General features: G+C 43.7%; 1 protein-coding gene across 4 annotated transcripts in view; it reads left to right on the forward strand.

Moving 5' to 3' along the window:
• The window catches only part of MYRFL (myelin regulatory factor like), a 42,295-nt gene extending 28,718 nt beyond the window's left edge, over positions 1–13,577 (forward strand). For 3 of the 4 annotated variants that reach the window (XM_060279661.1, XM_060279660.1, XM_060279663.1), the window contains exons 15-25: positions 388–442; positions 1,184–1,272; positions 2,447–2,515; positions 2,816–2,862; positions 3,886–4,047; positions 5,266–5,328; positions 6,584–6,671; positions 7,936–8,010; positions 9,007–9,118; positions 9,856–9,930; positions 10,030–13,577. In XM_060279661.1, coding sequence (XP_060135644.1) covers positions 388–442; positions 1,184–1,272; positions 2,447–2,515; positions 2,816–2,862; positions 3,886–4,047; positions 5,266–5,328; positions 6,584–6,671; positions 7,936–8,010; positions 9,007–9,118; positions 9,856–9,930; positions 10,030–10,116 — 922 coding nt within the window. In that variant the 3' untranslated portion in view covers positions 10,117–13,577. Of the gene's footprint in view, positions 1–387; positions 443–1,183; positions 1,273–2,446; positions 2,516–2,815; positions 2,863–3,885; positions 4,048–5,265; positions 6,672–7,935; positions 8,011–9,006; positions 9,119–9,855; positions 9,931–10,029 lie in introns of those variants that run through there. The other variant, XM_060279664.1, reaches the window with a different exon arrangement.
• Positions 13,578–23,564: the final 9,987 nt, after the last annotated feature.

Here is a 23,564-nt window from a genome sequence, read left to right on the forward strand (position 1 = left end):
CTAAACAGGGCTGCCTTCAGATGTCCTCTAAAAGTCAGATAGTTGTTTGTTTCCTTGACATCTGATGGGAGGGCATTCCACAGGGTGGGCACCACTACCGAGAAGGCCCTCTGCCTGGTTCCCTGTAACCTCTCTTCTCGCCATGAGGGAACCCTCAGAAGGCCCTCGGTGCTGGACCTCAGTGTCTGGGTTGAATGATGGGGGTGGAGACGCTCCTTCAGGTCTACTGGGGTTTTCAACATGAAAAACGATCTTTGATGGCATTCATCTGAGGAAGCTAACATCAGGCTTCACCTCCATGCCGATTTTCCCTTCCAATATTCTTCTTTTATCACTTGCTGCGATGAATTCACAAAGTAAAGCATTTTTAAAAAATATGTATTCCAGGATTTTTAGCCAAGCTACTCCTCGTTTACCACCAAGAAAATCAGCTCCCATAAAGGTGAGTGAAAGTAAGAACATAGATTGCGTAATTGTGTAGATAAAAAGACTGTCCATTTAAACAGAAAACCTGTTGAATTGGTTATAATCTCTTAAAAAGGAAGGGGGGGGGGCACAGTTGGAAATCTCCTTGCTTCCAGGTAGGAACAACCACGGGAAAGTCAAATCCTGGCTCTTCTAGGTAGGGCAATATACCTAATCTGGGGCTACAGTCCTGGAACCTTGAAACTGCAGCTTACTTCTGAACAGATGTATAAAAGAATGCATTGCAGGTTGATAAAGCAAGTGAGCTAAACTGCATGCTGTGGGGGCTAGGACAATTCTCCCCCCCAAAAAAAGAGCAACTTTTTTTGCAGACACCTCAACTCAGCAATTGGTTGTCTCAGGCAGCTGATTTTGGATGTAAGGAAAGGGTTTGTTTGTTATTCAATTCCCCCCCGCCCCGGCTTGGGTCAAGAGTTGGTTCCACTGAAATCCACTGAAATTAGACTTGTGGCCCATTGATTTCAGTGGGTTGACTCTGCCTTAACCCTGGGTCCAACCCCTTGCATTTTTATTCCCAGGGGGAAGTGCTTGTGGGATCTTCTGCCTAGAGGTCCCAAAGGAACTTTAACAGGGGTGAAATAGTTTTCAGTGTTGATTCTGAGCTGTACTCATACAAAAATATTCTGATGATGCACACTGCCTGCTCTACACAGGCATTATGGATTAAGCCCATGCTCCTTCCTTCCTTCTTCCTCAGATGTGTTCTCCAGAGAAAAACCAGTCATGGTCCAGCTCCAGGATCTTCCAGATAACTGTGATTGCTTTGGTTGCAGTTATGGCAGTCTGGTAAAGAAACGCATATTATTAACGAGATGTTGGGATGTAATTTCAGCATTGCACAAGCAAAGTTCTACTAGTGCAATGGGACTTACTTTTCCTCTCTGCCCCTCCACGTGTTATCAAATCTCTCCTGGAGGGTCCCTCAACCCTCTGGGTTTAGAAGGCTGCAAGAAGGAAAAGAGAGGAAGTTCCATTGTGAAGTGGAAGTCTGTTGTCAAGCAGAACAGCAGCACTGGATACAACCACTTGGTTGTTTTTTTCCCCATCAGTTCATTCATAAAACCTTTTTGTAAATAAAAAAAAGTTTATTGGTATAGGGAAGAACACACACATACATTTAAGTGGTGGTGATAATCATCAACACCATCAGACTTCATTTCTTTGATTCTAATATTAAGAACTGGTTTAATAAAAAATAAATGATAACTGAGGCTCAAAAGAGAACTTCAACAATGGGAAGGAGACATTTGAGGCAAAGGAAGAGACAAAGGCCATGATCCTAAACAGGGCTCCCCATGCTCATATTTTTCTGGCTCATATTATATGAATTCATAATATTTATTGATAGCTAGGTTACAGTAACTGGGTAGCAACAGTGGGAGAGGACCATTGCCTTTTTGTGCCATGTTTTGGACCTTCTGAAGACATATGTGAGAAGCAAGATGCTGGACTAGATGTAACTTTGACTTGAGCTGGCAGGGCTCTTATTAGTGAAGCTTCAGAAAGCATGAAGGCCACCGTTTGTGTTCCCAGATTCCCTTGTACTACTAGGGATCATCAGCTCAGTAGAGATGCCATGTGGCTTGCATGTCAGAGGCAGTAATGCGGGAAGCCAGAAAAGGGGAGAGTGCTGTTGTGCCTAAGTCTACTTGGGCATTTTGTGGGCAACCACGAGAATACGTTACCAGACTTGATGGGCCACCGGCCTCATCCAGCCGACCCTTGAAGTTCTTAATAATGAAAGTGGCAGCCTAAAAAGTTTCTCTGTAGATGTTGCCACAGAGAAACCTTCTTACAAATTGGGCAGCGGTTGTGTTCCAAGCCTATAGAACTTGGTGCTATCAAAGTTATTTGTCTCATGCATCTGGAGGCAGGTCAGTCGAAGACTTTGCTTCTTCTGTACTCTTTTTTTTGTATATGATGATAGATGTCAATCTATGGAATAAATGTCTCGTTACAGTGTTCTGTCGATAGCCACCATTTATGTCCTTAGCATACCCGACCCAGTCATGGCCAGTTCTACAAACAGGCAAGTAACCGATTTGTCACTCATTTGAACTTTAATTGTTTCCTCTTTGTAATGGTCTGGGGTTGGGCAGATAGCAGCCTATTTAAAGCGTATAAGCATTAAATGTAAAGGATTGGCAAGCCTCCATTGAGATGCAATTGCACTCTTTGAAAGCAGCCACTTTTATGTGCCTGTTTCCCACTTGGTGCCAGCAAAGCATACTTGAATATGCTTATATACCCTTGTTGCTGCTGTGTTAGAGTAATAGCTGCATGATTTTTTAATTTTATTTGCTAATGTGATTTTATTAACCTTTCCCAGCAATTCAACAAGTCTGATAACACTCCCTCCACCCACCACTTTGACAGGTACTGTGCCTTAAGCTATTATTTGAGGCTGAAAAAATGTCAACAGGGTAAATAAAAAAATTGCACCCTGCATTGATGGAATTTGGCAGGTGACACAGAATTCTGCATTCTCAGAACCATTACCTTCATTGTGCTGTTTTTCAAAAGCCCATGAGGTAGAGCCAGCATAGCATGAGTGGATATCCACCCATACAACAGGATCTCTTCAGTCCTGAAAAGCCTTCCATTCCTCCTAAATCTGCTCCAGGGGGTTGGGAGATGCCCTCAGAGCAGATGTTTGGGGTGTATTTGCAGGGATCTTGGGGGGCGAGTATGAGAAACAGAAAGTGCAAATGGAATTCTACTGTGCAAACAGGCGGGCGTCATTGGACGTTGCCCCATATTTCTAGGCTATAAGGCTGAAGAAGTACACTTAGAAATAGATAGGCAGCACTATACATTAGACTCACAACTTATGCTCACTTTACATACGCAACCTTATGCAGTGGGCAGGAAATAAAGGGAGATCGGGAGAAACGTACTGTTCCCTGCTCTCCCTTTATTTATTTTCCACACATCCAGCAGGTTTTCCTTCCTTACCAGCCTCTGGGAAGGAGGTTTGAGGGCTCTGGAAGCATCCCAGAGGCTGGTAAGGAAGATGGCACATCACTTACAATATAAAGCCACAAAAATATTGAACATAGTAACAAATGAAACAATACCCCCCCCCCAGGGGCTTCTCGGAGTTCCTGACTTTGCAGGATATTGTCTTTGAGCATGGATCCCCCCCCCGAACTGAACCCTCACATAAGTGGCATGCCAATTGTGTAATATTTCTGAAGGCAGGTATGTGGGTCAAAATTTCCCGTTGTCGTGGTGTGCATTGCTACTCAATGTGGAGAGCAGAAGTAGAATGAATTAACTGCTGAAAAGAAGCTAATCTGTTTGAACTGAAAAATTAGAATGTATCGACACACCCAATTTGGTTATGTTAAATTTGGTGAAGGTGATATGTGTGTCACTCATGGATTTCTTCTACTGTAGTGACCAGATACAGCACAATGTCTTCAAGCCCAAAACCTACTGGCGTCATTCCTGAAGTGAATTTTTGTGGCATTTTACCTTGTCGGGAAACTTACTGCTGTCCAAGTCATCAAACAGTAAGAAAAGACCTACATTATCAGAAGGTGAAGGCAAAAGAACATAGTAAGTTAAATCATGAATGGATGTTGCTACTACTTACTAGAAGGCAATTTCTGTGGCAATTTCTGTGATTGTAGTGATTGTGAAAATCTCCATGTAGCTGTGTTCCTACCGGTACACTTGCCCAATGACGATAATGTGGAGACAAAATTAACATTTTGCTGAAATCTGTTCTCAGTTTCTCAGAGGTTTTATTTCTCTGTAAAAGATTATTTTTCAGTTTTTCTGTCTCTTTTCTCAGCGAACATGAGGATTCCTTGAGAATTTCAGGGGGTGGGGGTATGGAGCTTACCTTAATGTCGCAAGGTGTTCAAAGGTGGATTATATATTTTTTCTTTCTCTTAAACTTTGCTCCAGTACTGTAGTTACTCATGTTATCTTTCTCTGGGCTTTCATTGATGGTGACCAGAACAGATAATGCTTTCAGACCAACACCAGGGGCTGGCTGAATATATTTTGCTATCTGAGGCAAATATGGTGAACCACACCCTATTCAATATCCTGGAAAGTGGCCGGACAGGTAGCTAAAACTTACTTCAAGACTGACAAAGGGACAGTTTGCTCCCCCACTGTAGCTGAGAGCAGCAGGCTAGCTTAGGACAGTATTCTTCAACTATGGATCTCCAGATGTTGTGGGGCTATAACTCCCATGACCCCATGAGGATGATGGGAGTTGTAGTTCCCACAACACCTGGGGACCCAAGGTTGAAGGACACTGGCCTATGGAGCACACTGCAGGTCACATGACACACACAGCTCTGTTCTCTCCAGCACCTCCCCACCATGCAAGGTCTGAGGTCACCACCTCACTCTACTTAACAGTGGAGCTGGCCCTGGCTCAACTTGCTGGGGCTTGCTGCTGCACCCCCCAACACCTAATCCGCTTTATACTTTATACAGCTCCACCTGCAGCTTATACAGCTTTATACAGCTCCACATGCAGCTGCTGGGTGACCTTGGGCTAGTCACACTTCTCTGAAGTCTCTCAGCCCCACTCACCTCACAGAGTGTTTGTTGTGGGGGAGGAAGGGAAAGGAGAATGTTAGACCTCTAGAGTGTGAAACAAGTTCCCTTTCATGAAATGAACTGTCTTCAGAATAGAGCAACTGCAAGCGTCCGTCAAACCCGTGCTTGGAAAACTCACGCAGAAGCTCATTTTGCTGTATTTGTTTTTGTCATACAATTGTTTCAGTTTGTGAAGGCCCTCTATTCTTCCCTCAGGAACGAAAAGGAAAGTACTGTCAGGGGAAAACTGGTTTGAGAAGCCTGACCTTGGAAATGACTGTAAAGTATTTTTTATTTCCTTTGAAAAACAAAGTTCCTCAAAACCCCTTTGGTTACTTTAAAATGTCTGTTGATCTAGTTTAGAGAAGTTATGCATATAGCTCATTGCCAGGACAGCTGGCGCATCTTAGTCTCTGTGGTCCATTATGATTTCCTCCTATCAATAGTTTTGAGGAAATGTATTAGACCCACTTTGTGAATAATTATTCTGGGGATGTCACCCACAACTTGGTTCAATGGGTCGTGTTGTCCTCCGCCTCTTCCTTTTGCCTCCCGTTACCAGCAGGAATGGGGAGAAATTTGAATCAGTTTGCATTTAAAGGTAAACCTACCAAATTTGCACTTTCTGAAACAATCCTTGGGGTTCCTTCATATAGAATCATAGAATTTTAGGGTTGGAAGGGATCTTGAGGGTCATCTAGTCCAACCCCCTCAAATGCAGGAATCCTGCCCACAGCCATCGAACCACCAACCATCTGGTTAACAGCCAGACACACTGACCCATTGCTCCACTAAGTCCCATGCTTTTTCCCCTGACACGATTGGTACATGTGTTTTTGAAATGGTAACATCTTAAAGCGGTGAGTGTACCATGCTGTTGTTTTCACATGTGGTGTGATTTGGATGAAATTGTGTGTGTATCAGAGTTACAATTCCAGAGGACTCTTCAAAGTTAATATGTCATCTGAAAGCTTGACTTTTGCTTCATGTGAAAACTGTAAGGCAAAGTCACTACCATTAATAGGGTGTTATGTACTAAGCTTGGATCCTAGAACAATAGGCAGGTAGGATCCTAGAATGCAACAACTGATTGGCTTGCAGGAGAAGACCAATCAGGCTCCAGGAAGAAGCTAATCAGCCTATTAGGCTGGTAGGATGGTAGAATGCAACAACTGATTGGCCTGCAGGAGAAGACCAATCAGGCTTCAGGAGGGAAGTAGAATCAGCCAATCAGACGGGACTCATTGTGTAAATAATGTATATAAAAGCCTGAGGTTTAGGGGAAAATTCAAACACTGTTTTACAAGCTGCAATAAAGAGCATGAAATCACTGCAGGACTCAGAGTATATTTCATAGGGCCTTTCACCAGGGGTGCCAGGGTGAGGGCAGAGGGCAAAGACAGTTAATGGAATGGGGAGCCGCTTGTAACAAAAAGTTTTCATATAAACTTTTCATTATTATTGTGTGTGCATTTTTTAAAAAAGTTTCTTAATGTCAAGTGTCTACGCTCACAAAAACAATTCTTCCTTTCAGGGACTGACACATCAATCATCTCTATGCAGATCTTAGAGACACAACAAAAAATAGATCGCCGTTATTGTCGCAAAAACCTGCAGTGTGGGTGGGTAAAATTGTTTCCTTACATCTCTTTGTCTAATGCAACACAGAGCCTCAATATGTTAAGTTGAGCTAAGGATTTTGCTGCTGCAGGTGGGCCACTGTGAAAAACCAGAAGGGATGGAGGGAAAATTTTATTCAGCATGCACTTAAAGCCAAATCCGACAAATTTCTGAAACAATATGCGGACTGAAACATAGCCATCCTTCAGCAATTGCACTTAATCTGAATTTTGCAATGAAGTTCTTGAGGCAGCCAATGTTTGCAGAATCACATATATTAGAGGAAATTGCTTACAAAAATTGGTACATTGATCAAAACTACACATAAACATGTATTTATTAAGAGAAATTTGCACTCGAATGCAGATGAGTTTTTATGAGGATTTTTTTAAAATGCCGTTGCTGTGAAATGTGGAAAACTGAAGTTCAGATTCAAAAAAACGAGAAAATGGATATTTGAATCCCTAGCTGTCAGTTGGTCTTACCATAACTTATAGTTAACTCAACAGAGATTAGCTACAGTATTTGGAGAGGGCAATTCTTTACCTGGGAGAAAAGTGCCATTGAATTAAATGAGACTTACTTCTGAGTAGACATATGTAAGGTGATAGTGTCATGCCTCCACAATTGACGGTGCAAATATTTTCATCTAAGAAAAAAAAAGTTATACTGCATGCTCAGGAAACTGATCTTGTGAAATCACCCTGTGATCTTTGGATGAAGGGCAGTATACAAATTTAATAAATAATAATGATAATGATCGCCACCATCTGCACATTGGGGTGCAGAATCTTCAGAAAGGCAAGATTTTCTAAATTTTGCTTTTGCTTTTAGTTCACACCCTAGCTAATTCATGCTCCTGTCATTTATTTCAGCTGTTTTTAATACTGAATTTTAAAGTGTTGTAACCCACCCCGGGACCTGCTGTTGAAGGTTGGATCATAATTTGCAAGAGGATGGCTGATTATCTTACCTGTTGCTCACTGCTGTTCTCCATTTAAAAAGCAGGCTACCTTGCTTTTCTCTGCAGTGCTGGTGATTGTCTCAAAGTGCCTCCCACTGAAATTGTTGCCCAGCTATGCAACTGGGCAACTGTTCATTGCTGTTTCCCATTAGAATAGTTGATAAAGTTGCTTAAGGCTCTACTTTGCAATCTCCAGTTCATATAGCTGATTGGCTTGGCACTTGACGTTGCTTTCACTTTTATTGATATTTGACTAGAAATTTCAAAATATTGAATGCCGTTGTCACTATTTATTGTTTTAGGTCTGGAAATTATAGTTACATTGTTCCCATTAACAAACACACACCTGTCATGGTGAAAATCTCTCTGGAAATCAAGTAAGTACACAGACAGATTTTGCTATAGATAAACTTTTTTAAAAAATATACCTTATCTGTTATTATGTATATGGTATGAATGAAGATTGTGCCCAGATCTTAACAGATCCTAAGGAAACTGCAAGGATGTGAAAGCACAAACTGAAATTTACGAATGTCCTTTAATGGTTCACATTCTGCTGGAAACCTCAGTTGGCCTTAATGGGGCTGGGTTGCATCCTTAGAGCCAATTCATGTGTTGCACTCATGTAAAAACACGCTGATTCCCGGACCATCCACGGGCTGGATTTAGAAGGTGATTGGGCTGGATCTGGCCTGGATTTCTCATGTTCTAGATGATAAACAGAGAAATCCCCTGGGCCAACCCAGTACATTTTGCCACCTGAGGCAGAGGACAAGATGGTACCTTCTCCCCACTCCACGTACAGAAGCTGAGTGTACTGGCTGTTGAATCTAACTTCAGCTCAGCACTGATGATGGGACAGCATCTTCCACTGAACCTGCGAGCAGCTGACTAATATAGGAGGTACTCCAACACCTCCCCTCTCCTCCCTACCCTCCAGCAATCCACCAGCCTAGGCAGCTGCTTCACTCTGCCTAATGGTGGGGCTGGCCCTGAAAGTCCATCATTCAAACATTCACAAAATTTGATTTGCACTATTGATATGAGTTACCCCCTGCTATGCTATGGTGCTGCTGGAAGCAGATCATTCACTTTATCTGCGAAATGGGAATGCAAGCAGTCATATATGAACTGGCCCATAGAATTTAAACTCAACATTTCCAAATTGCTATGATCCCATTTCCATGTCTGTACACTCTTTTGAGCAGCTGTATTGTTAGAATTAGCATTAATTTTCAGTGGAATTCTGTCTCCCAGTATGGAGCTTCACATTTGCCTTGGGTGCTTTGCTTGTTAAGCTCCATATTTCGTATATTTTTAAAAGCAGTACTATAGAATCTTGCAGCTTTTAACATTATCCTTGTTCCTTGAAGTACAACGGAACCACTCATTATCTTTCAATGCAAAATCACCTTTGGGAAGTCTTGCTTTCGTCTTCCACAACAAACCCGTCAAAAGAGGGAACCCTTTCCAGAAACTACACAGGTACTTAGTTCTGTTGTCTCTTCCATACAAGGAGTTTTATTTACTTCATCTGTCAGTTAAAAAACAACTAGAAGGAAGCACTGCCCACTGCTGTTATATTTTTGGGGACCTAGGGAGGCTCCAGCTCTTAGAAATAATACAATAAAGGCTTGTAAACAAGCAATATGTGTTTCCCTTGAGATAGGACAAAGTACTAATTCTCATTCTGACCTTGGCAAACCCCAGAATGGCCACAGCCTTAGAAACTCTAGCTTTCCCACGTGTGTAATAGGAATGCCAGAGAATTCTGATGAAAACGGGAAAGGAAGCGGAAATTACTGCAGTTTCCGTATTTGTCTGTGGTCAATGAAATGAATGCAGTTACTATTCATTCACATTGCTGTTGTTTTTGATGTACACAGATGATATGTAATTAATGGCCTTTTTTACGTGGTGGTGATGTTTCCGTTACATTGAAATGAATGTAAGTTATGTAAATTGTTACCTAAGTTATGTGCGCTAACCATAACTTATGTAACTTACATGAAATAGTAGACAGCAAGACAAATAATGTATTATTTGGTGAAAACTGAACTGCAGCAGAATGGAAACAGTGCTGCTTGCAATGACTACATGTCCGGACGGAAATGGTTGCCTTCTTACTTCCCTAATGTGCATTTGCAGCAATAGACATCTATGCAAGTTTCATTCCCTATCATCTCTCTCTCTCTCTCTCTCTCTCTTATTTGGTTACATAGGGATTCCATCATATTTGGTATCTCCCTGTAAGCTCGTTCCATGACAGTGCTTACCATTTTCGTGTTGCTGCTCCAGTAAGTCTTTTTTTTTTAAGACTAAAAAAGAACAAAACATTTAGCTATGATTATTGGATCTATCTCAATCTTACTTTGTTTATTGTTTTGTCCCACTAGGATCTTGCAGACTGTTCAACGGATCCTAACTATGCTGGGATATATTTCACTGATTACTTCTTCTATTTCTATCGGAACTGCATCTGAAAGGATGGCTTTAACTCTCCCTGAAAAAGATGGGGAATTTTTTAGTGCTGCTGAGAGCTTGTTTGCCGCATTAATTCTTCCTGGCAAACACTTAATGAACTTCTGTTTTATCCCCTTGTTTTGGGAATATCAAATGGGAGTAAATAAAACTGAAGCATTTTGTTGTTTTGTGAGGTCTTCATAGAAGCTGCTAGTAAAACTGTGTGGTTGCTGATGATTCAAAGGCAAGCACATGAGCTGACTTCAGTTTAAGCTGATTTCCCGCAGTAAGACACAATTGGCTTAAATCCAACTATCTGTCTGATCTAGTTTGTGGACTGGGCTGTAATCATTCATTCTAATGGTGCAATAGAGTAACAGAGTAATTGGACGGAAACAATCTTATTTTGCAGAGCCTCTCGGCATGTTTAACTGCCCCCCTAACCAAAGGGAAAAAACAATTGGATTTCTAATGGGATTTGTGCTCCATACACAATACTGTGCTCTTGCAACCCACACTAATCAATTGGAGGGGAACGGGGAAAGCTACCATGTTAACCAAATGACTTTTTCTTATGTCACCTATAAATGCGCTTTGTATGAATGTATCGTGAGCTGATACTGTTACAGGCCTCTCCCAATAGTATAAGCACCCCACTTACATGCGTGTAAGGTTGCCAGGTGTCCACTATTTGAGCGGACAGTCCGCTTTTTTCACATTATGTTCACTATTTCCCCCCACAAAATAGTGGACATTTTTTTTTTATTCCAAAGCTTTATGATGAAATGGTACGTAATCTAAAGCTGTACAATCTAAGAGAACAAGGATAGGAGAATCACGTTTTGTCTTTTTTTTCATAAGTGAGAATGAGACAATTGTTTCACAAGACATTTAAAAAATGGGGGGGGGGGGAGGCGCCTCTTGCCAGAGTTCTGCCCCGCCTGTTCCTGACTCGCGGGGAGAACAAAAGGGAGAGGCGCGAAAGAAAAAGACGCCCCTTCCTGTTCTTGACGCGCAGGAGCAGCAGCAAACCAGCTACCGGTAGAGGTGCGAGGGGAAAAGGTGGGCTTGGAGGAGACTTGCCCGATGACCTGAGGGAGCGAGATCCTTGCCCCAAGGATCACCTCCCTAATACAGGAATGGTAAGAAGGAACCCCTGTTGGGAACTTGGGTAGCTTTGCCCCAAGGATCCCTAAGAAGCATAGAATTGTAGAGTTGTTGGAAGGGACCACGAGGATCATCTAGTCCAACCCCCCTGCAATGCAGGAATGGAACCCATGGGGGCTCGAAACCCATGACCCTAAGATTAAGTGGACTTTGTATATTTTTTAATATTTTGCAACGTTGTTCTGAAATTAAAGAATTATTCCTTAAACACAAAGAATTGATCAAAGCTGCGCAGTCAAATAAAAAATACACACGACAGCAAAGTAAAATGTAATCTAATATTTTACATACTTATTTGATGTTTTGAATTTAAAGTAAAGTTTTGGAGTGATTATTTTAATACGTGTTAAAATGTTTGCGAGAAAATATTTAATTTAATTTAATTTAAACCCCCAACCCCACTTGTCTGCTACTTTTTTGGAAGCAGACCTGGCAACCCTACATGCGTGACTACACACGCACATGTGGTGCTGGGAAATAAATAAATAATTCAATTCAAACCTGGAAATGGCAGGAGAGAGCTGGTGAGCCCTCATGGCTTGCAAGGAGACCCTCCCTGGAGCCTGACGAGGATGTCATTGAGGGTGGAGCAACCCCTGAAGAGACTGGGGGGGGCCTTGTTTAGGCTGCTCAGCCTCCCCACCTAACAGCTGATGTGTGGGGCAGCATGGCAGCTGCAGTCACTTCCCCACGCCTCCTCCAGCCAGCCCCAGAGCGTCAATTCTAGGTCTTCAATTGTTGGATACAGTGTTTTTGGTCTAGACTGGAGAGGGAACAGCAGAGAGGGTATTTAGATGAGCTCCCCACTTACGTGATTTTCGCTTATGTGCACGGGGATCCAGAGCGTAACTTCCGTGTAAGTGGAGAGGGGGGATGTCTGTGCAGTCACAATGTTGTTGTTGTTTAGTCGTTTAGTCGTGTCCGACTCTTCGTGACCCCATGGACCATAGCACGCCAGGCACTCCTGTCTTCCACTGCCTCCCACAGTTTGGTCAAACTCATGTTCGTAGCTTCGAGAACACTGTCCAGCCATCTCGTCTTCTGTCGTCTCCTTCTCCTTGTGCCCTCAATCTTTCCCAGCATCAGGGTCTTTTCCAGGGAGTCTTCTCTTCTCACGAGGTGGCCAAAGTATTGGAGCCTCAACTTCAGGATCTGTCCTTCCAGTGAGCCCTCAGGGCTGATTTCCTTCAGTCACAATACTCATATCTAAATATGAGTATTCACAATACTCATATCTAAATATGAATGTTTTGATAGGCCAGAGTAATTTTACATGGGCAACCAGGCCATGGCAGCACAAATGATGCATGTACAGCCCATGTTAAAAAAACCAAAACATCATATTTTTTGTGGGTGCTGAAAAGCCCATTCCTAAATCTACAAAACAAACATTTGATAGTACAGTATTGGGTGAAAGGGTCCTGTTTTGTGTTGTGTCCTCTGTGGAAACATATTTTTACAGAATTCGAGCTCTGCATGGGTTTTTGGCAATTTTAGTGGTTTGTGGAGGTTCTACACACCTTGCTGTCAGGGCTGTTAGTGCAGGCCTGCAGCAGAAGAGAGGAAGAAGAAGAGTTTGGATTTGATATCCCGCTTTATCACTACCCGAAGGAGTCTCAAAGCGGCTAACATTCTCCTTTCCCTTCCTCCCCCACAACAGACACCCTGTGAGGTGGGTGGGGCTGAGAGACTTCAGAGAAGTGTGACTAGCCCAAGGTCACCCAGCAGCTGCATGTGGAGGAGCGGGGAAGCGAACCCGGCTTCCCAGATTACGAGTCTACCACTCTTAACCACTACACCACATTGGCTCAGCAGGGTTTCTTTCTAGGCCAGGGAAAGATGGATTATGCTTGAGGGGACAGCGCACAGTTAATTCACTCTGTATGAATAAAACACAATCCTGACCCACTTTATTCCCAGTTACTAGTTACTAGAGAATTGACAGAATTGCAGAAACGTGTGTGTGTGTGTGTGTGTGTGTGTGTGTGTGTGTGTATCTTCATCTTCACACACAAACACACACACAAAGTAAATCCATGTGGGGTAAAAATTACAGCCTTTTATTTCTCTCTGGCTTAAATCCAGAGAGCATGCGCATCTCCTGACAGTTGGCTATAGTTTCCGTTTGTTAAGAAGGAGCAGCAATGAAATTGCATTCGCTTTGCAGGGTCATCATCTTTGTATTTTACATAGCGAATTCACATCATACATGTAAAGCACATTTAATGCACATTTAAAACCCTCCTGCAAAGAATCCTGGGAACTGTAGTTTTAAAGGGGCTGGGAATTATAGCTCTGTGATGGGTGAATTACAGTTCCCAGGATTACTGGGGGTGGGGTGGGGTGGGGTGGGTAGCTATGTGCTTTAAATGTGCTTTACAAAATCCATATACCACTTGATTGTGACAAAACCTTTGGTGCCCAAACAAGGAAACAGCATTTCTGATCCTGTTGGCAAGGACCCACCGCCAACCTGTCCCTAGTGTGCTCTTGACCACATGAAGTCTCTTTCCTGCTCTCTGTTTGCCCCCTGGAAGATGAAAAATTATAAGGGCTCAAGCTGAAAGCATCATTAAATGTTAATCTGCCAGGGCCGGCGAGGTCAGTTTGTGTTGCTGAATGTAGCGGCAGATGGAGAGTCCTCTGTGAAATAATGCAGCTTTGCCAAAAGCTGTCGGTACATGAGCTGTCTGTCATCCTGCACATGTTCTCACCATGCGCCCTATAAGCAGGGAATGTGAGCTGGATGGGGAAGCTCACAAAGAGATCACCAGCGGATCTAGATTCTCTCATTACGGAGCTTCTAACTATGGGAAACTTGCTTGTGGTAGTCTGGAGGTGGCGGAGACAGAGATAAAAGACGACAGATGCAGGAATACATGTTTCCCATTTCTTTCTTTTAACACCCCCCCCCCCCCAAGTAAGAATAAATATTAAACATGTATTAATCTATACAGTGTTTAAACTTCTGGGTATGTTTAATTTAGGATTAACTTTCTACATTCGTTCTCAACAAATCTGTGGTGCATGTTTTAGTCATCTCCTTTTTACAGACAGGCAATTAAGGTTGGGAGCTTTGTCCAGGGTTATTGGTGGAATGAAGTCTTCTCAGAGGACTCCGCTCTAAAATATATGGCACAGGATGGTGATGCAGTTAAGAACATAAGAACTCCACAAGCAGGACCAGAGGGAAGCAGCACTCTCTCTGCTTGTGATTGCTTCTTGGAAGAAAAGCAATGACAAACTGAGACAGCATCTTAAAAAGCAGAGACATCACCTTGCCGACAAAGGTCCGTATAGTTAAAGCTATGGTTTTCCCAGTAGTGATGTATGGAAGTGAGAGCTGGACCATAAGAAGGCTGGTCACCGAAGAATTGATGCTTTTGAATTATGGTGCTGGAGGAGACTCTTGAGAGTCCCATGGACTGCAAGAATATCAATCCTGAGTGCTCACTGGAAGGACAGATCCTGAAGCTGAGCCTCCAATACTTTGGCCACCTCATGAGAAGAGAAGACTCCCTGGAAAAGACCCTGATGTTGGGAAAGATTGAGGGCACTAGGAGAAGGGGACGACAGAGGACAAGATGGTTGGACAGTGTTCTCGAAGCTACCAACATGTGTTTGACCAAACTGCGGGAGGCGGTGGAAGACAGGAGTGCCTGGCGTGCTCTGGTCCATGGGGTCATGAAGAGTCGGACACGTCTAAACGACTATAAACAACAAGTTCTATTATAATGAGAGCAGGAGAACATCTCCCTATGCACTTTCTCTATACCATGTATACTTTGAGTCACCTCTATCATACTCCCTTTTACTTGCCTTTTTTCTAAAAAGAAGAAAGAAAAAGCCCCATATAACATCCCCATATTTGTGTAGCTGTCTCTTGCCTATAATTTGGCTAAAAGAGACTGAGCTACAAATCAGGAGGTGCCTGGCTCAAATCTTGCCTCTGCCACGAGTGCAAAAGAGATTGGAATAGCTCAGCTGGTAAAACATGAGACTCTTAATCTCAGGGTCATGGGTTCAAGCACCATGTCGAGCAAAAGGTTCCTGCATGCCAGGGGGTTGGGCTTGATGACCCTTGGGTTCCTTCCAACTCTGCAATTCTATGACTCCATTCTAATAGGCACATTGGGTTTCTTCTGATTATTTTGCCGTTAATCTGCCACTGTGCTTCGTTACCAGTACTGTATTTATTTTTCACTAGGCTGTGTTGGGTGTGCCCACCGTCCTGTTCTTGAACTAAAACAATTTTTCTCAAGAACCACTTAACCAGACTCAAGAAGCCTTTTTCTTTAAAAAGTGCTTGCATGAGGAGTAGGTCAGGCACAGTTAAATGCATAAATTTTTCAAGCTGATGGAAGCTAAGCAGCATTCTTGCAGGAGTGAAAGAGCACAACAATTACAAACGTAAAGTGGCGGTTGTTGTAGTGCCACATTACGTATGACGCAACAGTACAACTGAAGCTTCACAAAGCCTCTGTCGGTTGAATGCTACACACGCAATAGCAAAAAAGCTTGCAGTCTGTGCATAATATGCATTTTTGTATTCTTTTATCTTCTCTGTTAATTCATGCTCTCCAGTGTTTCACAAATGAAAAGAGAGTTGTGCTTTCAACACTCCAGTGCCCAGGATCACATCAAGAGTTCTACCGCAGGGTTGACAAATTTCAAGAGGTAAAAATCCAGACACAAAAAGTGCCACCTGAGCTGCCCGCACTAGAGCCTGAACAAGAGCCATTCGGGCACTTTTTTTAAAAAAAACCAAAAACAAACCCCAAATCCAGGACATTTGCTTTAAATTGTAAAATTGCCCCCGGAGGGGCATGTAGGACCACCAAAAGAGGACATGTCTGGGAATTCCTGGACATATGGCAACCTGCCATCTCCATTGTTATAGAGATAGGTTGTTGAAGATTTGCCACTGCCTGCTGTATTCATTGGTGGCTCAAATATGGCCCTGCCCGCCACTGATTTAAATGCTCAAACAATTTATTCCTCTTTTGGGTTAAAGTTCAACCACCGAAGATGTGCTCGGCGGGGGGGGATTATCATATAATTTCATTATTGACAGTTCAAAATATAGGACAGCAGCTGCAGTTTTCGAAGTGGCTGGCTGTGCGCCATATGTCATCATAGGCTGCAATCCTATTCAGAGGCGGGGCTAGGCTCCCTTGTAGCCTTGGCAAGGAGATGTGGGCCACTCTGAGCGTTGGAAGAATGGCCTGGGGACTGCACAGGTGGGTTCCTAGCTCCTCAGAGCCAGATTGGAGAGGTATGATTTTTGTGGCCCCTTAGCCAGCCACCTAGGGACACCCCTGATCCTATACCAACTTACCTTGGAGCTATCTGAGACATCTATAGAATGTAGGTGGCACTATGGTTTAAACCACTGAGCCTCTTGAGCTTGCCGATTGGAAGGTCAGCGGTTCGAATCCCCATGACGGGGTGAGCTCCTGTGGCCATGCCCCAGCTCCTGCCAACCTAGCAGTTCAAAAGCACGCCAGTAGGTACCGTTAAATAGGTACTGTTGCAGCGGGAAGGTAAATGGCATTTCCGTGTGCTCTGGTTTCCATCATGCCAGAAGCGGTTTAGTCATGCTGGCCACATGAACCGGAAAGCTGTCTGTGGTACCCCGGGCCTGAAAGTGAGATGAGCGCTGCAACCCCGTAGTTGCCTTTGGCTGGGCATAACCGTCCAGGGGTCCTTTACCTTACCTTTTTTTACACATGGATATGCATGCGCACTTAGAAGTAAGATCAGCCCTCTCCACCATTTGAGATCTAGCTTCTAGAGCTCCTGGGCAGGAAGCTAAATCTTAAAGAAGGGGGACTCTAGCAATTTACACTAACTGCCTTCTTGATCATGGGACCTACTATTGGTCTCGTCCACCGGAGCCTGTCTTCACATGCAGGGGAACTTCCTAACTCACTGAGGGTTCAAGATCCACCCCAACTGCACTCAATCAATAAATGAGAAAATGATTTGCATTTTAAAGTTATAAAACGGGAGAGAAATTTTCCATTAAATTCTCATAGGTGGGCTGCAGGCTTTGTAAAGGATTGAATTGCGTCCAAGAGTCTGAAGCTCAGTCAAGACTAGTTAGAGGGGCACATTGTACGAATCAGGCAAAACATTTTACTGGGATTTTTATTGTAACAGCTTCAGGTGGTGTTAGGAATGTGTAAGCATTTGATTATTATAAAATTCTTACAAAAACGCAAGTGACAAAACCAAAGAAACTTCACGCACACACACACAAAATTATCAGAAAAATAGAAACAGCTGACAAAGCCATTGTCCCAGGAGCCAATAAATTGATTTTTAAAACCTTCCATTTTATGGGTTAATCTTTAAAATGTATATATCTCAATTCATATTTCTTTGTAATAAAAAGCACTAGGAATATGATTGAAGGGTGATATAAAAACAGTGTTAATAAGGAAATGTACATACTGAATTACTGGCCACCAGAGAAGTTTTGATTTCATTCTCAATAAAGCAGTTAAAATTTAATTACATTTTACAGTTTCCCGTGTCTTTAATAACCTTTCTTTCTTATGGTTCCTGTGGCATTTCCCAATATTTCCCAAAGCTGCATCTGACCTCAATGGGATCGATTACTTGACTATCAAGGTACAGTATCAAACTACAAACTATTCCTGGAATCAGGTATTAGAAGAGTGCATCTTTTTTAGCTCATAGATCCAATTTCAGAGACATGTACATGTATATTACTGAAGACTCTGTGCTCACTGCTATGCATAGGAATCTCCCCTGTGGACTGTATCCAAAATGGCAACCTGCTCCCACATGTTGGATGTCATGCGTGACTTAGGGAGACAGCAGCAGCAGGCAAGTTATTTGAAAAAACCCACCGGCTTTGCATATTTGAAATATCACCTTCTTCCTTTCATTGTTCCATGATGATGTAAAATAAACCAAGTTTATTATCCTGTTTGTTTCTTCTATGCACCATTTAGATCTAGAAGCAGAAAGGTTTGGGCAGAAAGTGATTTCCCCAGTCCTCCGTCCCCCTCTCTGAAAAAGCCCGTCCCAAGGAGGACCTGCCTGAACAGGGTGAGCTGTAGTATGATGAGCCGAGGGCAAAAGAGGCTCCCTGAAAATTGGGTGGTGCTAACTCAGAGTGTTGCTGAACGGAGAAGGGGGCAAGCAAATTACCTTCTGCCCACCCTCTTCTGGTGGGATTTCTCTAGTAACTCAATCTAGTAGCTGTAGAGTTCTGTCCCACAGAAATGGTAGCCTATCCATTTGAAAACCCCTCAATTAAAGAGCCTTAATGCAATTTAAAAATGGCGAGATTAAACTGCTGTTTGATGGGGTGGAGAGTTGGGAAGATTAATCTTTTTTTAGAGCTGGGGTGTGTGTGGGTTTACTATGAAGATTCTGCAGTAAGAAGAATTATGTGTGTTTGGTTTTTTTCAACCGGCATGACCCTCTCAACCTAGGTGATGTGACGGAATTGACATATAAAGAAATAGAATTTCTCGGCGTATCCTTCTGCTTGAACTAACACAAAGGTATCTGCTGCCAGCGAAGTAATTGCAAGTCTGGTACTAAGCCTTAACGCTGATTTAGGAGAGTGGCCAGCGAGCACAGATGGAAGTCATTGATAGAAGGGAAGGGTGCTGTTGCCAGGCAGATTTTGCCTCTTACACCCTCACTAGGTGTAATGACTTTCCATGTGTGGTGCATGTGATGAAAGGATTATGTTTGAATGTGAACTCTTCTTTAAAGTAATACTCTCTGCACTGAACCGAGTAATACTCTTTTCCTTGCCACTCTCCATTTATTTTTGTTTGAAGTCCTGAAGGCTATTTGTGAATAAGTACTTATTGCCAAAAAAAGAGGAGGATTTGCTATGCCAGGATTTTTTAGTCAAGGATTAGTTCTGTTTGGAACTGGATTAGGCATGTGCTGATAAAATAAATTCAGCATCTGGATGGCTTCCATAAACAATACAGCGTCTTATTATTTCACCAACTTTTTCAACACCCCCTCCCCACTGAACAATTTCACACCAATTTCTGCCCAGGTTATGTTTGTTATCCAGAAGGAAAACCTGCATTTCCACTTTTATGTAATCTCTCTTGCTAGGCATTCAATTATACGACCCTGTCTTGAAAACGACTTGCACCAATTTACTAGAAATCCTGCTAGGAATAATCTCGCTTTGTTCGTTTTGAAATTAATCCTATATGATCTTTTCAGCTCAGATGACTGACATAGATTTTCCTGCTAGGCATTGCATATATAGAAGCCTTTCTGGCTACAGTCCAGCCTACGCTATTGTTTCTGCTGCCAAAAGAAGGATAGATGGATAAGAGATCAAAGAACAAGGACTACAGAATTGGAGGATTTGGCGATAATAATCCACACACAAGGGATGCTCTAAAGGACACCTTGAATGAAATGGTGATTTTTCATTTGCCTCCTGGCCTTGGATACTTGCGTATCCAAACAATTGCCTCAGGCAGCAAAATGTCTTGGTCCGGCCAGTGGTGGTTGTTGCCTATTAGTGCTGTTGGAGGCCAACAGTAGGGGGAGCCAGAAGCAACAGAAGGCAGAGCCAGCTCATTGGAGTTTTGTTCCCAACCTCCTCCTGCTGTAAGAGGCAACACTGAGACTATGGAGGAGGGAGATTTACAGGCAGTGCCACTCCTTGGAAGTAAGAAGGCAGGCAGGTGGGGGCTGGCTGAGGGCAGATAGAGGTTGGTGGAAAAGTGCCCCATTTGCTCCCCTGGGTCCATCCCTACTGGGAAGTGAAGTGGCCACAATGCTGAGGAGGAAATAAAAATGGCAGCAGTGAAGAGATGGAACCGCTGAGGGTGATCTGCCCAAGAACCTCCACCACCACCACCCAAAAAATCTGGAACCAACTCACAAGTTTGATGTGGGGATTAAATGAGGAGGGGGAGAACCATTGAGCTTTCTTGAAGGAAAAGGTGGGGTATAGGTGCGATAAAACAAATAAACAAACCTCTCAGGGGTTGCCAACATGGTGCATGCAGAGGCCTTCCCTGGAGCCCATAGATTCTTCTCTGCCCCACTTCTTTATGAAATTAGGCTTGAAAGAAGCCTTCAACTGTGGCCAATAGAACAGAGCGTATTAAGTGCTTGGTTGAGGGGTGTGTGGGCGCCCACAAGTTTGTCCAGTTTGCAGATTTACCCACAGACCTCAAAAGATTGGTGACCCCCCCTATATGTTACTGCACTGACTACCTACCATACGTCCAAAGAGCCCCTCTGTGCTTCACTACTCTATTTGGTTTTTAAAGTTTTCCTTTCCTTCCTGATTTTGCAAAGTTTAAACTAGTACACCTGAGCTTTGTCCCATGTCCCACTTTGAAGGTTGCTGTCCTTTATGTTCGAGTGGCAGCAATATTTCATTTTGCTATGCATCATGCACAATTTCTTGTAACAAAGTATAGTTCAGAAGCTCGTCAGTTTCTGGGATCTAATCCAATTGTTTATTTGCTCTTTGGGGGATCGCTTAATACGTTGCAAGGGATTTCTCTCTGAAGTCTGTGTTTCTCTTTTGATGTTCACTTTGGAATTGTATCCGTGTCCTTGCAGAAATCCAATGTCCCGACTAATATAGAGCAGATATGTGGGAAGTGGTGAAAATGAAAAATAAGCTGCTAATAGTGAAAGATGTTAATAATACTTCATTGGCACTGGTGGAACTATCCTGTTCTCTGCGACTTCTTCTGGGAAGACTATAAACTGATTCTCAAGAGAGCTGTTTCAGTGTCTTTTTCAGATTTTATCTGTGCTCCCCCCTTTTTTTTAAAAAAGCAAACTTTAAAGATATGGTGACAGTAATTATTGTGTGAGATTTTTGAAGGCATGTGGCTGACAACAATGGGAGGTGCCAGACTGCACTATATACATCTTTAGCCTGATCTGGCACAGTTCAGAGATCTTCTGGGGGTGGTCCGTGGGGGGTGGTCCGCCCCAGGTGTCCCCATTAAGGGGGGATGACAAAATGCCGGGCGGCACTCACTGCAGGGCCAGCAGCATGCCCAAGCCACATGTCTCTTCTGGGAGTGACGCGGTGGCATGGGTGCCCACAGGCTCCGTACTGCCCCAAATGGTCCGCCCATCACCTCCCCTTCAGCTGTAGGGCGACTGAGTGGGAGGAGGCAGGCAGACTCCTTGGAGGCCCTGTGGAGCATCCTGCCCCGGCTCACTCCGCCCCATGGGCAGCTGGCCCCGCCCCTGGGTGCAGGGCACACGCGCCGTCCCAGGAGCCCGATCAGCTTGCTCCGCCGCTGCTCGGAGTTCTGAATATTCTAATAACAACACTGCTCGCCACTGTTTGGCAGGGTACGTGGAGGAGGTGGGTGGGTTGGTGTTCAACATTTCCCCTCAACATTTGATTGGTGCTGCTGTTAGACCTGACCACCCGCGGAAAGGAGGGAGAAAAGAAGGGAAAACAAGGCAAAGGAGAACAGGGGTCCACTTGCTCCATTGCCGTCCCCATCGCCTCCACCTCAAGGGAGAGGAGGGGGCCCTTGGAGGAGGGAGAAGAACCCCGACCCCGACCTTGTTGCTGCCACCGCCGCCACCTCGCCGCCATCCCGAGAAGAGAGAAGAGACACTCAAGTAAGCTGAAACCCTTCCCTGTTGTCCTGCCGCCGCGCAAGCATAGCCGAGTGAGGGGAGAGGTGGGCTGAAGAGGGCCACAAGGAGGCACAGGCCCAACCTGAGTCCACCTCCCCAGCAGCATACCCATTGGAGGAAGGCCTGAGCCCACAGTCCCACTGAGAAAGACCTCTGGGTTTTGCCTTATTTCCCCCCCTTTTTATTTTTTTTATTTTTTTTAAAAAAAATCTTGAACAATTTCCCCCTCCCCTTTTCCCCTTTTTTTAAAAAGGGGAAACAATTATATATTTTTGTTATTTAAACTATAAATATTGCAAAATTATGTTTTTTCCCTCAAAGTGACACACCACCTGAGTTATGCTCGGTTTTTTGGCTCAAAAGGTTCCCCATCACTGCCCTAGAATGTATTTGAGGGGGGGTTGAATGGGGGTAGGAGAGGGAGGGGACATTCCGCTGCATAAGCAAAATTCCTTGCATGAATGAGATGATTTTATTGGCTACAACTCGAAGCTAAATGTAAACATTAGCTGTGGTCTTTTCTATATTCCACTCCCTGCCATATTAATTGAGTATTTACAGGCTTTTAACAAACAACGACTATGAAACACCCAGTTTTACAGCAGTCATAACCCTGCAAGACTGTTTTGGAATTGGCAAGACACGTCTCATTTCTCTGCTGCCAGGCCAAAGTATTTTCCACCAGCAGACAAAACAGGCAGCACTTACTCATGAGCAGCTCTTCTTGGGAATGCGCCCGAAGTCTGCCATTTCAAAGTGCAAGCCCACAGAGAACTTCTATTCACCACAGCAGCTTGAATCCAAATGTGTCCTTTTATGAATGGGAAGCCTCTGCCACTCACACAAGGACTGTTTCCAACTTTGTGGAAGAACGGTGCATGATGAAAAAATCTGAAATCCAGCCCATTTGTGCAAGTCCCTGCACAACTATGTGCACCGTTATGTATTCAGCGGTCTGTGTTTGACTGAGCTTGAGTCTGGACTAAGGATTCTGAGCTCCTGTGTTCTGATTAGATACATGATGCCCAATCACAGAACATTTCAGGATTTGGGCCTCTGCCATTGGCCCTTGAACTCTGAGTTGTGATTCGCAGCTTGGAAGTTTAGACAGCCAATCACATTGGGAGTGGCAGTGGCCCAGGCTTTCAGGAATGTATATAAGCAGTTGCTTTGCCCCTGTTTCCCAGTTATGTAGTTCAATAAAGGTTCTTGCTGTTATAGCTGTGTCTTGCCTCATGGGAACCCACCTACACTTCATGCATATTATAGCTATTCCTGTCCCCCCCCTTTACTGTTCTTTGCATAAATCCCTTACATGTGTGGGTAGCAAGCCTCAATGGCAAGGATACATGGAGTCCCCCAATGCAGAGCAAGACACTAATGGCTGGAGAACAAAAAGCTCCACATTGAAAAGAAATACTTGATTTTGCTGTTGGGCAGAAAAAGCGGCTGCAGCTGTGAGAACTGTATGGGCTCTAGCCATTACGCCTTTGGACTTGATTTGCGGCACACATGCAAAAAAAACGGTTGACCATCACTGACCTCCGTCTTTTGTGTCTGTCCATTTCAGACCAACAAAGAGGTAGCCATTTATCTGTTTCCTGGCATCTGGAAAAAAATAGGTCCCCCCCCCCGCATCCCTGGTTAGCGCATA

The sequence above is a fragment of the Zootoca vivipara genome, chromosome 10 (genome assembly GCF_963506605.1).
Source record: "Zootoca vivipara chromosome 10, rZooViv1.1, whole genome shotgun sequence".
NCBI classification, from domain to species: Eukaryota; Metazoa; Chordata; class Lepidosauria; order Squamata; family Lacertidae; genus Zootoca; species Zootoca vivipara.